Source organism: Aulostomus chinensis, chromosome 17 (assembly GCF_037954235.1).
Source record: "Aulostomus chinensis isolate RoL2024-O1b breed Wild chromosome 17, RoL_Achi_v1.0, whole genome shotgun sequence".
NCBI lineage: Eukaryota > Metazoa > Chordata > Actinopteri > Syngnathiformes > Aulostomidae > Aulostomus > Aulostomus chinensis.
This window is the reverse complement of record NC_141336.1, coordinates 23572058-23585526: the sequence shown is the minus strand read 5'-3', so window position 1 is coordinate 23585526 and position 13469 is coordinate 23572058. Positions and strand designations below refer to the sequence as shown.

The 13469-nt window shown below is 46.6% G+C and overlaps 1 protein-coding gene across 2 annotated transcripts in view; it reads left to right on the top strand.

Moving 5' to 3' along the window:
* pdss2 (prenyl (decaprenyl) diphosphate synthase, subunit 2) overlaps positions 1-12959 on the top strand; it is a 22071-nt gene extending 9112 nt beyond the window's left edge. The window contains exons 3-9 of one of the 2 annotated variants that reach the window (XR_015109751.1): positions 2747-2945; positions 7604-7678; positions 8946-9119; positions 9328-9459; positions 9641-9676; positions 12064-12178; positions 12271-12409. Coding sequence is in view for 1 of the 2 variants with exons in the window: in XM_086182534.1 (XP_086038660.1) it covers positions 2747-2945; positions 7604-7678; positions 8946-9119; positions 9328-9459; positions 9641-9676; positions 12271-12426 (772 nt within the window). In the remaining variant the exon portion in view is untranslated. Of the gene's footprint in view, positions 1-2746; positions 2946-7603; positions 7679-8945; positions 9120-9327; positions 9460-9640; positions 9677-12063; positions 12179-12270 lie in introns of both variants that reach the window. The other variant, XM_086182534.1, reaches the window with a different exon arrangement.
* Positions 12960-13469: the final 510 nt, after the last annotated feature.

Genomic DNA, 13469 nt, shown 5'->3' with positions numbered 1-13469 from the left:
GGATGGATGAATAGTCCAACTTGTAACCTCCACACCTCTTAATTTCTTGTGACAAATGAACGCTGTGCCACGCTGTCCGTCTGATGGACAGGCCACCTCTTTAAACCTCACACAGGGGACACGCTCAGATCTGCAAGGCTGTATTTGATGGCGAGGCAGACTGCAGAGGGAGGAAAATGGAACAGAACAGTCAGGACGAGGGGCGTGGTGAGGGGCGTTACACCTCGGCAAGATGGCATCAGTTGCTATGCAACCAGGCACCAAAGCTATTTATACACCGGCCCCCTTGTCCCCCTTTTTTCCTACCGAAGCCCCACAGTTACCGATCAGGACTGCTAGATTGAGGCAGTGCTGTGGGACGCGTATACAGCGGGGGCTCCATTTTTTGTAGGCTGGAACTTTGTGCTGTTCGATATGTTAAATTCACGAAACCAAAGCAGACTCGAGCGCGGTTTCCTCGTCCATAATTGCCACCGTGGGACCCATCAGGTGTCAGCTGGAAGCGACTGAGGTCAGATGGTGGTATCTTCCCTGCCAGACTGGTTTGATGAGGCCAGAATGTTCCATGAATCAGACAAGCTGTTTCTGAAAATCAGAGAGACCTGAAACATTCATCTGTGAATCAATCAGCTACTTTGATCAAGACCTGATCGCTCAAGTCACTTTCTAGCTAAAATTTTAAGCAGCACGTAGCACGAAGGGTACATTTATAACGTTTAGGTGATGTGATGCCGACACCGAAGAGTGAATTTGCCTTTCAAGTATTCACTCACTCTCTTCAGCTCCCAGGGATGTGTTCTCCCTCTCTGTGAGGCAGATTTTTACATCACTATGCATATTGCGTTTGGTGATCGTTGCACAACTCTGACTTTCATCAAACAACAAGCAACAAGTTCTTCAGTTACTGGATGCCAGAGACTAATTGTTCAGTTGTCTTGGTTGACAATCGGTGTGGTTATCACCTCTTGAGCTAAAGATCTTGCATGTGATTCATCCTAATCGGTGCTTATCGTATGTATAAAAAGAACAGGCTTCCCTTTGGCTCGTTTATCTTTTGCTTGACCGTGTTGTGAGTCCATCTGCTGACGCTTGACTTACAGAGTCGTGCTTACTGGATGTAGTAATCCACAGAAACTGACAGACACAAAGCTGCTTGTTATCACTGAGCAAAAGAAGCTAATGAGTTGTTTTCATGCTCTGAAGAAGAGCCACGAAACGTCAGCTGGGTGTCTTAATAAACACGATGATCTGTTGGCTCCGAGTCCTGAGCTGAGAAGCAGCAGATTCAGGACCAACACTCAAACAGGTGTGTTCCTGTTTCTGTAATGGATGCTATGTTTATTTGATCACTGCCAGTTCCTTCGTTTGAAGGCCGCAGACAGAGATGCCCCTCATCATACGCCTTTCAAAGAAGATGAAATTTAAGATTGTGGGGGTTAAAGGTCACCGACAGGCGCACTCACAGAAGCATTCGTCCACCGTGTGGTAGTTGTGGTTGACTTTTCCAAGCTGCAGCAGCACTGATGGGCTTTTGATGCGTCCTGGTTGATATTCTCCGTGGTGTAGTTTTAATTAGATATTCAGTGTAAAATGTTATTTTACAACCCCCCCCCCCCCCAAAAAAAAGAGTCCTAGCTCTTGTTGCGGTCGTCTTGATTTAACAATCTTTCCTTTCTTGAAATCTATCGAGCATCATGACTCAGAGACACTTTGAGAACAAGCAACTGTCAATCTGTCCCTCTTATTTAAACCCTGACCCTATTAACTCTCATCGGGGGGCGACGGCGTTGTTGCCTTGCTACGCCGAGCAGACAAACCAACCAGACAATGGGTGTGATTGAGAGGCGAAACAGATGACATTATTGAATGTTAATCACATCTTTTTCCTCGCCGACGTCTAACATAGCAATTACCTGGCTACGTACAAGACACGTGTGTGTGTGTGTGTGTGTGTGTGTGTGTGTGTGTGTGTGTGTGTGTGTGTGTGTGTGTGTGTGTGTGTGCTGGAGAGCAGAGCAGGCTCATCAGTTCCTCACAGTGGCTGAAAGAAGGTCCTAAGTGGCTATCAGCGCACCCAACCCTGTCTGGATGGATCCCTCCTGTCGCAGCGTGGCGAGCTCCTTCCATATGGAGAGGGGCCTAATTATCCCCCGCCAATGACTGAATCAACATTTGATTATATCCTCCCTACGGCTGCACTGAAAGGCTCTATTCACAAACCTTTATGGGGTTTTTTTCTCACATAATCAAAAATGGCTGTTATTTGCTAATGATGAGTTTAATTTCTTTTTTTTTTGAAGACAACCCTTGACACGCCGTCGCTAAACTGCCGATTTTGACTCTGAAGGTTTTGTTTGCCTAGCAACCCAAGATACTTTTGAATACGTGTGAATTTCCCTCGTTTAAATTGTCCGGTTTAAATGTTTCAGGTTACCTTTAACTGAGCTGTGATGATCCTGACAGTCCAATCCAGCATCTGTTTGTCTACTTCTTTATTTATTGGTGAAACGGATGCTTTTCCTTCTTCTACAGGGATAAAACGAGACTACACTCTTTGTTGTGATTGACACACCAATACATGATGACATGAATTCCACTCCTCAGTGTAAAAACAATGAAAAGGTTTCTGTCAAAAAGCTCTTTAACCGTCAAACGTCAGGAACGCCTCTCTTAAAAGCTGCGGACCACAATGTAAATGTATTCTTCTCTTTTTTGTTGTTGTTGTTTTGTTTTTAATGTTCCATAGCCAGCGGAACTTGGCAGAGATCACCGAGTTGATCCACACTGCCTTCCTGGTGCATCGTGGGATCGTCGACCTGAAGGAGTGGACGGTTTCGGACGGCCCCCTGAAGGACATGGAGTTTGGGAACAAGATGGCCGTCCTGAGTGGGGACTTCCTGCTGGCCAACGCTTGTACGGGATTGGCTCAGCTGGACAACACCAAGGTATCTTGTCTGTGAGGCTGAGCACATCAGTGATATCAACTCTGGAAAGTGTCTGGTTTTTGTCTGGAAATTTGGGAAATTTCCTGTTTTTTTTTCTGGAAATCAGTTGGAATGGCATTATATGAAACAATGGGAATAATGTGGACATCCATCCATTTTCTGTATCGGTTATCTGTTAATGGTCATGGGGGGGGTGGAGCCTATCCCAGCTGACATTGGGCGAGAGGCGGGGTTCACCCTGGACGGGTCACCAGTCTGTAGCAGGGCCATCAGGAGCGATCAGGGGTTCAGTATCTTGCTCAAGGACACTTGGACATGGTCACCGGGGGAAGTGGGGATCAAACCAGCGACCCTTCGTTCACTACACGACCACTCTACCTCCTCCTCCTAAATTGGACGTTCTGTTGTCAGTCATATGAACTCTATTTCGCCGTTCAGTGTGCATCCCTCATCACACAACCACAGATAATAAGCATCTTGCACAGCTCAGCGGGGTTTTGTTTGACCTGATCCAGAAAAGTACAAGTGTTCACGTCAAAGATGCTCCTGACGCTGATGAGCTACGCGTGCCGTCAACCGGTCGACCATCAATACTTCTTACCCATTTAATGGGTTTTGTTACAGCAGCTGGTTTAGTTGTCAGTCGCTCAGTGAGTTAGCAACAAAAACACCCCAGAAGCAGCATAACAAGTCTCCCACACTTTGACCTGAACTACACAGTGAAATTGTCTAATACACGTTTTAATTTACCTGAATTAATTATCACGATAATTAACACTCAAAAAAAAAAAAGACTATTGAACTCAGTTGCAATATCCAGAAGCCATGGAGCTAACGTCCGAGGTCCAGGTGTGACGTGCAGAGCAGACAGAGGAAAGTCTTTCATGAGGACGTCTGCATTACGTTTGAGGTGACATCACGGGGCCGTAGTGCCTCAAAGCACTTCTGAGTAAAATAGAATAAATTTAAAAAAAAATAAAATAAATAGATGCAAGTTAAATCTGAGTGAATTCCAGGGAAGGTTCGTTTGAAATGTCTGTGTTCGTCGGTTACGTGTTTCATGGCGTTTTTCACGGGTCCATCGCTGGCTATGGAACAGAATCTAGATTAGCACCATCATTCCGATATCTGATCTGATCAAGACTGGAATTCTGATCACATCTGGTCTTTGCTTCACACAATTATAATCTGACTTTTAACTCCTGGCTGCCATTTGTGGGGAAAAGAATACTGCCGGTGTTGTAGCTCTTGCTGGTCAGGACTGGCTGAGCAGCCACAGACGCGCTGCCTCCAACCTGCTGCTGGAGGCGTCACTCGGTTGAAGATCACATCTTTTCTTTCCATGTCGTGTTCTTGCGTTGCTGAAATGTTGCACTGGTTCTCACTACCTGGTTGCTCTCGCGGCTCCCTCAGTCAGCCACTTAAAGGTCAGATATTTGATGGCACACCTCCAGCGTGTGGTCAACAGATGCTATTGACACACTCACTCACACAACACACACTGTAGGAATCCCTCTTAGTGAATAGTGTGTGTGTGTTTGTGTGTACCACAGATCATATCTAGAGTATAGACCGGTAACCGCTCACTGACAGATGCTGTCACCGCACTGAGCTGCCAGAATGTGGCTGGCTGGATCAAAACAACCACGTCAGCTGGACGAGCCCTCAGCACCTTCCCTGCAGCATCGCACTGTGAACACACAGTCACACGGGGTTTGCGCCCACTCTGAAATATTGCAGAAGTACTTCGAAATCTGCATCGAGTTTGCCGCTTAATCAGCACTTTGGGTACTTTTTACTATTTAATGAATAATGCTCCTACTAATCATGGCTGACTTTGTAAGAGAGGATGAGGATGTATACCTCTGCATTAATCAGGACCCTGAACCTGAGCATGAGGCGGCATGCTCACACTTCCCATCCGCTACCATTCATTGTGCTAAGCTAACTGGCAGTCTGCTGTTCTCCGCTTCCGAATGCAGCACAGACCACGGGAGGGTCTCTGTCTGGCTCTGGGGAGGATGGACAGTTGTCATACTTCTCAGAAAGTTGGCCTGTTCCTTTTAGGAGGAACCTGAGCATTTGGCCACACCGGCTAACTTTAATCCATTTTAAACATTTATTGAACCAGCTAATCCCTGGGAGATAATTAATCTCTTCTTCAAGGGGACCCTGGCTAAGATTCCAGCAGCAGGTTTCGTCTATAGTTCCTGGCAGGTTGATGGCTTATTGAAAATCAGGAAAAGACACATTTATTAGCGATAGATAACCTCCTTAAACAGTGATGGGTCGTGGGGCAGTGAGAGCTTTATAATGACGTTGTTTTACTGTTTATTCTGTCTTTCCATTTTCAGTTTTCTCCCGATGAGACCAAAAGTTTATACCCAGGTGGATTTGAATGAGGTTCATGGTCTGGAAATCCAAAACATTTTAATGGACTTTTATGGATAAAAAGCAGTGAAGTTGGGGATGCCAGAGATGTGATGAACCTACCAAGTCCACGATTCCTGTGTGAATCTGAGATCATTCATAAACTTTGCGTCCAGCTATAGAAATAGAAGTGACAAACACTATAAATACCTACAAACGCTGGAGACTTTCGATGTTTTGTGACCTGGGATGGAATTAGAGTCAGTGGAGGAAATGCTGCCCTCCTGGAAAAGGCAAACACTAATAAATTGTTTGAATTTTTTGTGTGAAACTGAGTCTTGCTGGTGTGGTCATTTTAGCTGGTCAGGCTGGCAGATGAGTAATCTGTGAAAAAGGTTTTTTTTTATCGAGAATTTGCCTTTTTTTTTTCTCTTCTTCTCCTTCTTCTTTTAAGGCAGTGAGAGTGACTGAGATTGTGTGTCGTGGCCTTGAGAGGTAACCTACGCCGCTACTTGTACAAACTGTAAAGTAATCTCACCAGTGAGCTCCGGTTTCTTCCTCTTCGCAGACCTGTCGGCAAAACACGATCTGGCTGGATTTGGGAATTGAGTAAGGGGGAGGATGGGGGGGAGCTTATCTGATACTTTCCAAAAAAAGACCCCCACTGGCCCCCACTTCCCAAGGCAGGCAGAGACACCACAGTAATACTGTAGGCACATTGTCCTTCCAGGTCTGTGGGCAAAGCTCGGGTTTCCTCAATGTTTTCCCCCGATGGATTCAATTACCCAAAGGGCACTGCGAGGCTGACGGAGCAGCCAGCGTCACCAGACTTTCCTGATGAAGCAAGGATGTCTGAGATGAGCTGAAGGAGCTCTAAATTTATCCTCATTCATGTAAACAGTACGGGCGTGGCCCCCGCCGCTGTCAACAACGTCCCGCTGCTGTGAATGAAGGACGGAGAGCTGGACCAAAGAGTTTCACTCATTCATTAAATGGCCACCTGAAAAGATGCAGCCTCTCATCTGGTGTTGATAAGAAGCTGGTGGTGCTTCTGGAAGCTAAACTGGAGTCATGCATGCCCCCTGTAAGAGGAAAACGGCAACTGCAGTCTGTAACAAACAAAGCTCGGGCCTCCTCCAGGCATTTTTATAGTTTTTGAAATCGTCCCTCCTCTGAAAGAGTCCAGACGGTCATGATAAACCTGGAAAAGTCATGGGATTTGAAAAAAGCCATTTCCAGACCTGGAAAAGCCAGACAATTTCGGAAAAATGTGTGGAAATTAGCTTCACAAGTACCTGCCTATTAAGAGTGTTTGTGGTTGCATGAGGATGGACCTAGAAAACCCTTGTTTCGTGTTGATTTACCTTACAGAGCGCAGAGCTTGTCATTCATTTTAATGATGTACATGCTGGTATATGTTGACGTTTATTTTCAGATATCGGAGAGCTGTATCTGAGAATATATGGACATAAAACCTTTCCTCGGAGTCAAGTAAAATTTATTGGTTAGAATGTGTGTTAACTTTCTATGATGAGAAAAGTTATTACCACAACCTTGCACTGGACAGGATCCATTTCCTGTTGAATTCTCATTTTCTCTACTTGCCTCTGCATTCCCTCTGCTCTGTGTGTTCTGCAAAATATCAAAAAATGTATAAATATTGTACCTGTACCTTAGTGACATATTTATCAGTCACATCCACAGACACTGGTGTAGAGGACAGAGAATAGCTCTAACCTTCTCCTTTCCTCTCACCATCTGCCTTTTAGCTCCATGTGGAAGTCAGACTGACACTTGATCCAGCTCTGATGAAACGTCTCAGCAGCTATAAATATAAAGTATAACGAGTGACGCGGCGGATGGATCTGCTTCATGAAACCTCGCCGACAGCCTGGTAACGAGTGGCTGGGATTGGGGCCGTTCACCTGGTTCCGGCTTCCTCGCTAAACCAGCTGTTCGTGCGAGGCCACCGAAGGAATGATGACGCTTTTAATTACAGACATCACGGATGGACCGAGTCGCGTTTCAGTGTGGATCGACCTCATTTACATCCTGGTTTTAGGTGCTGAGAGCTGCTTATCCCTTCAGTACCCAAAACTGAAGCACACGATGCCTTGAGAAGGTGATCTGTGGTCACTTGTCAGCCCTCCTTCCTGCTTCCACCCTGTAGTTTGATGTAGGGGTGGTGTTTCTCTAACTCCTCTTTTGTCTCAGAAACTTCATGTGTGTAAATTCCGCTGGAGCTTCAGCACAAATGTCTTGATTGTGTTTTTTTGTGTCTTTGCCAGGTTGTTGAACTGATCTCCAGCTCCATCGGTGATTTGGTCCAAGGGATCTACTACGAGAATTCGAATTCCACAGAGGTAAAACCCTGTTCTCACTCTGTAGATCCATAGGTTACAGGTCCACAGCGACACTCTGCAGCAGAGTGTCTGTGGCATGTTTTATTCGGTACCGCAAGGTTTGCTGATCATGTGTGTTAAGTAAATATTCCTGTAGAGGACATTATGTTGCACTGTTATGAATAAAGCCTCCATCGCGTCACCCAAGTCAAAGTTTTGTGTTTAAGAAAACAACATCAATCTTCTAACATGGTCTTAACAGCTGAAAAAGTCATGATATTGTTCTTAATGTAATTAAAGAGCAGCAATGACACTGCCGTACCCACGAGTGCTGCCTCCATTGCTGCTAATATCAGTACTGCAGGGGTTGCTTCCCTCTACTTGAATTCCAGTGAACTGCTGAAATTTTGGACGGCTTGACATCACTTTTTCACGTCTGATTGTGGTACCGCTGGTTCCTTCGCTCCTCTCTTGAACATCTACAACTACTTCAACACAAACTGCACGGACGCACGTGGCTCAACCTCGCCATCCAAATAAAAAAAGTCACCGCGCTCAAACCTTGAAACAAATGTGTGCCTCTTCTCCAGGGAGCGACACACCTAGTTTTCATACTTTTTCTCAACATTCACGCCTTCCAAACCAAGCCTCAAGTGCTTCATTGTGGAAAAAATGTGCATCCGAGTATTTAGAGCAGAAGTCACTAATACACAGACCAGGTCCAGGTCTGGACCCGGATGCTGTCCTGTCCCGGACCTGTCTATCTTCTACTGTACGTCACTGGTTTAGTGTACCCTCCACACATGTATCAATGCACAAGAATGCTCCTAACAACACTATAATGTGTTTCTGATGTAGTTTTTGCTGATAAACAAATTTAATCATCACATTAAACTCCTCAAATGCCATCATGAAAATTACGTGACACAAGATTACATTAGATCAGATAAGAACTCCTACTCCTCCTTTAAAATCCATGATTACGGTTTGTGAGGCTCCAAAGTTCCACACTGTACCTGTCAATCATCTTCAATAAATTCATAAATCCTGCTTCTTGCACCGGGAGCAGAGAACATTTACGCTTTCCCCACAGATAGTGAAAATGACCTTTCAGTGAAAAACTCTGCACAAATAGGGGATTCGACACAGTGAGGCTGAAACATTCACCTGGAGGAAGAAGAAGAAGAAAACAGCCTGATGGGTGGACAAAGGCTGTGATGGAGTTCTGATGGAGGCTTGAACAAAGAAGCTCCGATCTGAGGTGTCTCCCCCTTCATTTGCTCTGCAGGAGAATAATGTCACCGGTGGCCTTGACGTGGCGGCGTGGGAGGAGCAGACATTCCTGTCTCACGGGTCGCTGCTGGCCAAGAGCTGTCAAGCTGCGATGGAGCTCGCCCACCACGACAAGAAGTCCCAGAGACTGGCCTACAAGTACGGCAAGCACCTGTCTCTAAGCCACAAGGTACGTCCGGGACCAGACAACCAGCGGAGGCAACTCCATGAGAAGGGGCTACTTTTCTGACACCGTCACAGTTAATATCGTAGTGCTGAAGTGGACTTCGGTGGAGAGTAAAGAGGTCCTGAGATTCTCCACAGAGGAGCTGATAATCAGCCATCATCTCGTAACCTCCCGGAGTAGGAGCTTGACGAATGTGCTCTCCTCTCTGCAGCTAAACTCTGACCTGCAGCCGTTCGTGAAGAGCAGCGCAGGAGAGTCGGTGTCCTTCAGTTTTAGCTCCGCCCCTGTGGTGTTCCACCGTCAGATCGTTGGACAGGAGAGGTGGCATCAGCAGCTGCACCAGGTACCATCCAGATGGGCCGTAGCTCCACCGCAGCAAGGTCCTAAACTGTCTAACTTGTGCTGCATATTTAAATAAACTTTGTCGCGGGGTGGGGGGGAGGTGGGGATTGATCCAGTGACCCTTCGGGTGCTCGACGGCCTCTCTAATCTCTCTCAATAACTTATTCTTTCTTCTCTTCAAGGCAACAACACTGAGAAACCAGCTGGATTACTCTAAGGTGAGCACAGCTGATTCGTTGAGGTACCACGCCATGTTTATGATGCAAGGAGACCGTCTCTGTAGCCTGTAGCTTACCTGGTCTTTGCCTCCGTCGATTTTAATTTTAGTTGGGTGCAACATTCGTCTAATTTGAAACTCCGAGACCTTGCAATTTTAGAACCAGACCCAGAGTTTGAGCTGCTCTCCTTGTTGGGTGTCGTGATTTGATGCGGCAACTCAAGGATTAATTCCTGCTCTATTTGATGACTTTTGGCAGAGCTACGCTGTCACTCCCATCCGCTGCCACTCATGATGCTAAGCTAACAAGCATCGGTCTTGGCTCTCTGCTGCTGCAGAGAGGACAGAAGAGTCTCTATCTTCTTGTTTGGCTCTGGGGAGGATGGACAATAAGTGTGTAAAGTCATTTGTCAGCTGGGAAATCTCCATCACCACAACCACTTCATTCAGTTCTATTTTGCCTTAAGCAAATACTGCACCTCTCATATTACCATCTTACAATTTCCATAAAATACCAATATATTGTTTAGCCGTACTTTGACATGAAAGGAAGAGACATTTCAGAGAATGTCATGAATTTCCCTCAAAGGTACTGAAAATTCATGGAAATTTATTGGTAAGATTATACATGAACCCTGTTTGTAAGAGAGCTGCAGTTTTCGGTGTTTGATGCTTCTCTCTCTCTCTCTCTCTCTCTCTCTGAGCGCTGCATCAGTCTGAGCCGTCACACAGAAGCAGCTCGTCTTTTCTCTGTCACCTTCAGTAAATCAAAGTTCAGACTCTAGCTTTCCAAAGTCAGCCGGGGGTGCAGGTGGAGTGTGAAGCTCCAGAGGAGGGGTCCGATGGTGCTGTTTGCTGGGGCGGTTATCTGGTCCCGTCTGAAACCAGAGCAGGAAGGATTAGTTACTGGGGCCTATTTGTGGAGGAGACACGGAGGCTCTGGGACGGTGATGTTGGGAGAGACTCTCCTTCAGCAGACCAGAGGAAGGAGAGATGATGGGACACAAGGAGGGCCAGAACGGAGGTTTCGGCCCATGAGCATGAAACTTTGGTCATTATATCTGATGGTGATCACGTAAGACTGTGAAACCATGATAATGTCAGAGCTAATTACTGTACCGCCCTTCTACAGGACTTCTGATTCACCTTCAAACGCTGAGAATGCGGGATATTTATTCTCCGTATATCACAACACAGAGAAAACGGTGGGAAATGAAATGAAAGTGGAATCTTTCCTGAATTAGATAAGCAGCCAGGGTGACGCAGAGCCCAACACCTGCAGATATTTAAAGAAGAAGCAGAAAGGCCTACGGGGTTTTCCTCCTCTAGAATTCATGAGCTAAAACGCCCACAGCAAAAGAAATGTCCCAGCAGAGGGTGTGAGGAGATCTATCTTATTCTGTCTGTGAAACTGCAGATCAGGGCTTCAGGTTTCTCTGCAGCTCTTTGTTTTGTCTGCATCTCCGACCTTGCTTGCAAACTCTTTTAAATTATTCAAATAATCAAGCTGCCTCACTGGAATTATATTTTCTTTTAGATGAGATGTTTTAAAAGCTGATCACAAGCACTCTGGGTACTGTTAGGTGGGGGGCAGCAGACAATTCAGTAGCTGTCAACCTTATTAGTCACCCCCCCCCCCCCCCCGAATAATCATGTCGGTGTTTGCAAACTCTTTTCGCCTCCTTTTTTTTTTTTGTGCACAGACACAATAATAAATTCCACTTTAGTGTTTTAGATTTATTTGAATAACTGGAGCTTTTAATTTGTACAAATACATCCCATCCATACCAGGAGGCACTGTGGATGCTTTGGTGCTGGCTCTGTTCATACAGGCAAAGAATTTGCCTCTCTCTTGCCCTCTCTACTACTCCCCCACTGCTAGCGCTCATAACAGCTAAGCTAACTAGCAGTTAGCCTCCTGGTCGGGTTCTGGAGCTCTGCGATGCACCAGGGAGGAGGAGAGGAGGGCATCTATGGACCTTTCTGACTCTAAAAATGACGGACATTCAGCGTGTTTCCCAAGAAGTTGGCATGCTGCTTGATGAATGTTTTGGTGGTTGTTGTTTTGTTTTTTTTAAGTATGCTACTTGAGTGCAGCCACACTCTTGACTCTCACACACACCAAATCTACACCAAGACAAATGTTACTGTCACTTTTACAGGCATCAGAACGTAAAAAAAACAACAACAAAGAAACAGTTTCCAGTGTAAAACAGAAAGTTCTGGCAACCCCCAGTAATGATTCTTACTTTCCAGGTTGAGTCGTTTGCTTTCGTCCTCTGAGAGGAGGGGAGAGCTGTGAGTCCAGAGGAATTAAAATCGGGGCATTTTCATGCCATCTTTTCAAGCATAACTCCCTCTAATGAGCGTGAAATGTTTCCCTTCCAGTCAGACGTGGTAAGACGCCTCTAGTGGATCCGGCAGCGGGGCGCAAATGCAGAATGGCGGTGTTCTACACTGTCATTTGCTCCTGCACAATCCAGTCTCCACCGTCACTTTAAGAGTAGGCTAACTTTCTCTGCTGTGTTGACAGCTGGATAGTAGCACGAGTGACACAAACGTGACAAACTAATGTGTGTTTTCATCCCTCGACAGCTTTTGGCAGCAGTGAAGTCAGAGAAAGGCGTGAGCTCGGCGGTGGACTTATGCTGTTACCATGGCAACAAGGCTCTGGAGGCCATCCAGGCTTTCCCTTCCTCCGAGGCTCGATCCGCCTTGGAGAACATCGCCTCCACCATCACCAAATTTTGACCTAGACACACACGTGCACATACGCACACACACACACACACACTCAATGGACAGCCTGGGTCGTCTGTGGGGGCCACAGGACGAGAGAACAGGCAAGACTTGAGCAACACTTAAGCAAATGAACTTGTGCGGCGCCCCACGCCGGCTGGTATCTGCAGAGACCGAGAGTGAGCATCAGACATGCGGCGGCGCCGCCCATAAACGATCGTCATTAGAAAAAGAAATAAAAACACACGTCTCGATAATCCTGCCGTGTGTTGCTGTGGCTCTGGTTCAGACTCATCCTCTCCTGAAATCATCACGCCAAAGCTGCGTCTTAAAACCTGGCAGTTTATTGTTGCTCGGCTTATCAGCACCGGCAGAATGTTGTTTAAGATGTTTTGAAGAAGTGTCATCTGGAAATTGTGCCATGAGCAGCAGACGATGTGCAGAGAAGCACTTATTGTAGCACAGTTTCTTTCTTAGATGATGTTCACTCAGCTCGTGAGTGTGCTCGCTGTGTGCGTGCGTGTGTGTGTGTGTGTGTGTGTGTTGTGGGGGTGGGGGGGGGGGGTGCCAGATAGAAAATCAGCTCCAGTGCCGTTGTAAAAATGTCCCAGTCATGTTCTACCAGGTGTGTACTTTTGCTGATAAGCACAGCTGTAAAACAGTGTGTGTTTTTTTTTAATAGCCTGACGCTGTCGTCTCCACGGTCGGGGAAGCGATGTTGCCTCATCGTATCAGCGCCTGTGTATGTGTTCCAAGTCAACTTGGGGGCGGGAAAAGGTCACACAGCCTCTCCTCTTGGCCCAGCCAGCCAGTCCATTGAAGCTCCGCCAGGCAGTAATTATTAATGAAGAGACCTGAGCAAATGGACAGGAAATGCAGAGGTATTGATTGGGCTGGCTGCCGTGCTCCGAGCTGTACCGGCTGGCGCCAGCCTGGTGGCCTGTGGTTTCCCAGGCTGCTGTCTGCAGAGTGGTGGTGGTGGGGTGGGGGGGGTGGGGGCAGCCAAGGTGTGAAAGCAGGCCACTGCCGGCAGCTGTCTGTCACATCCAGGCCAC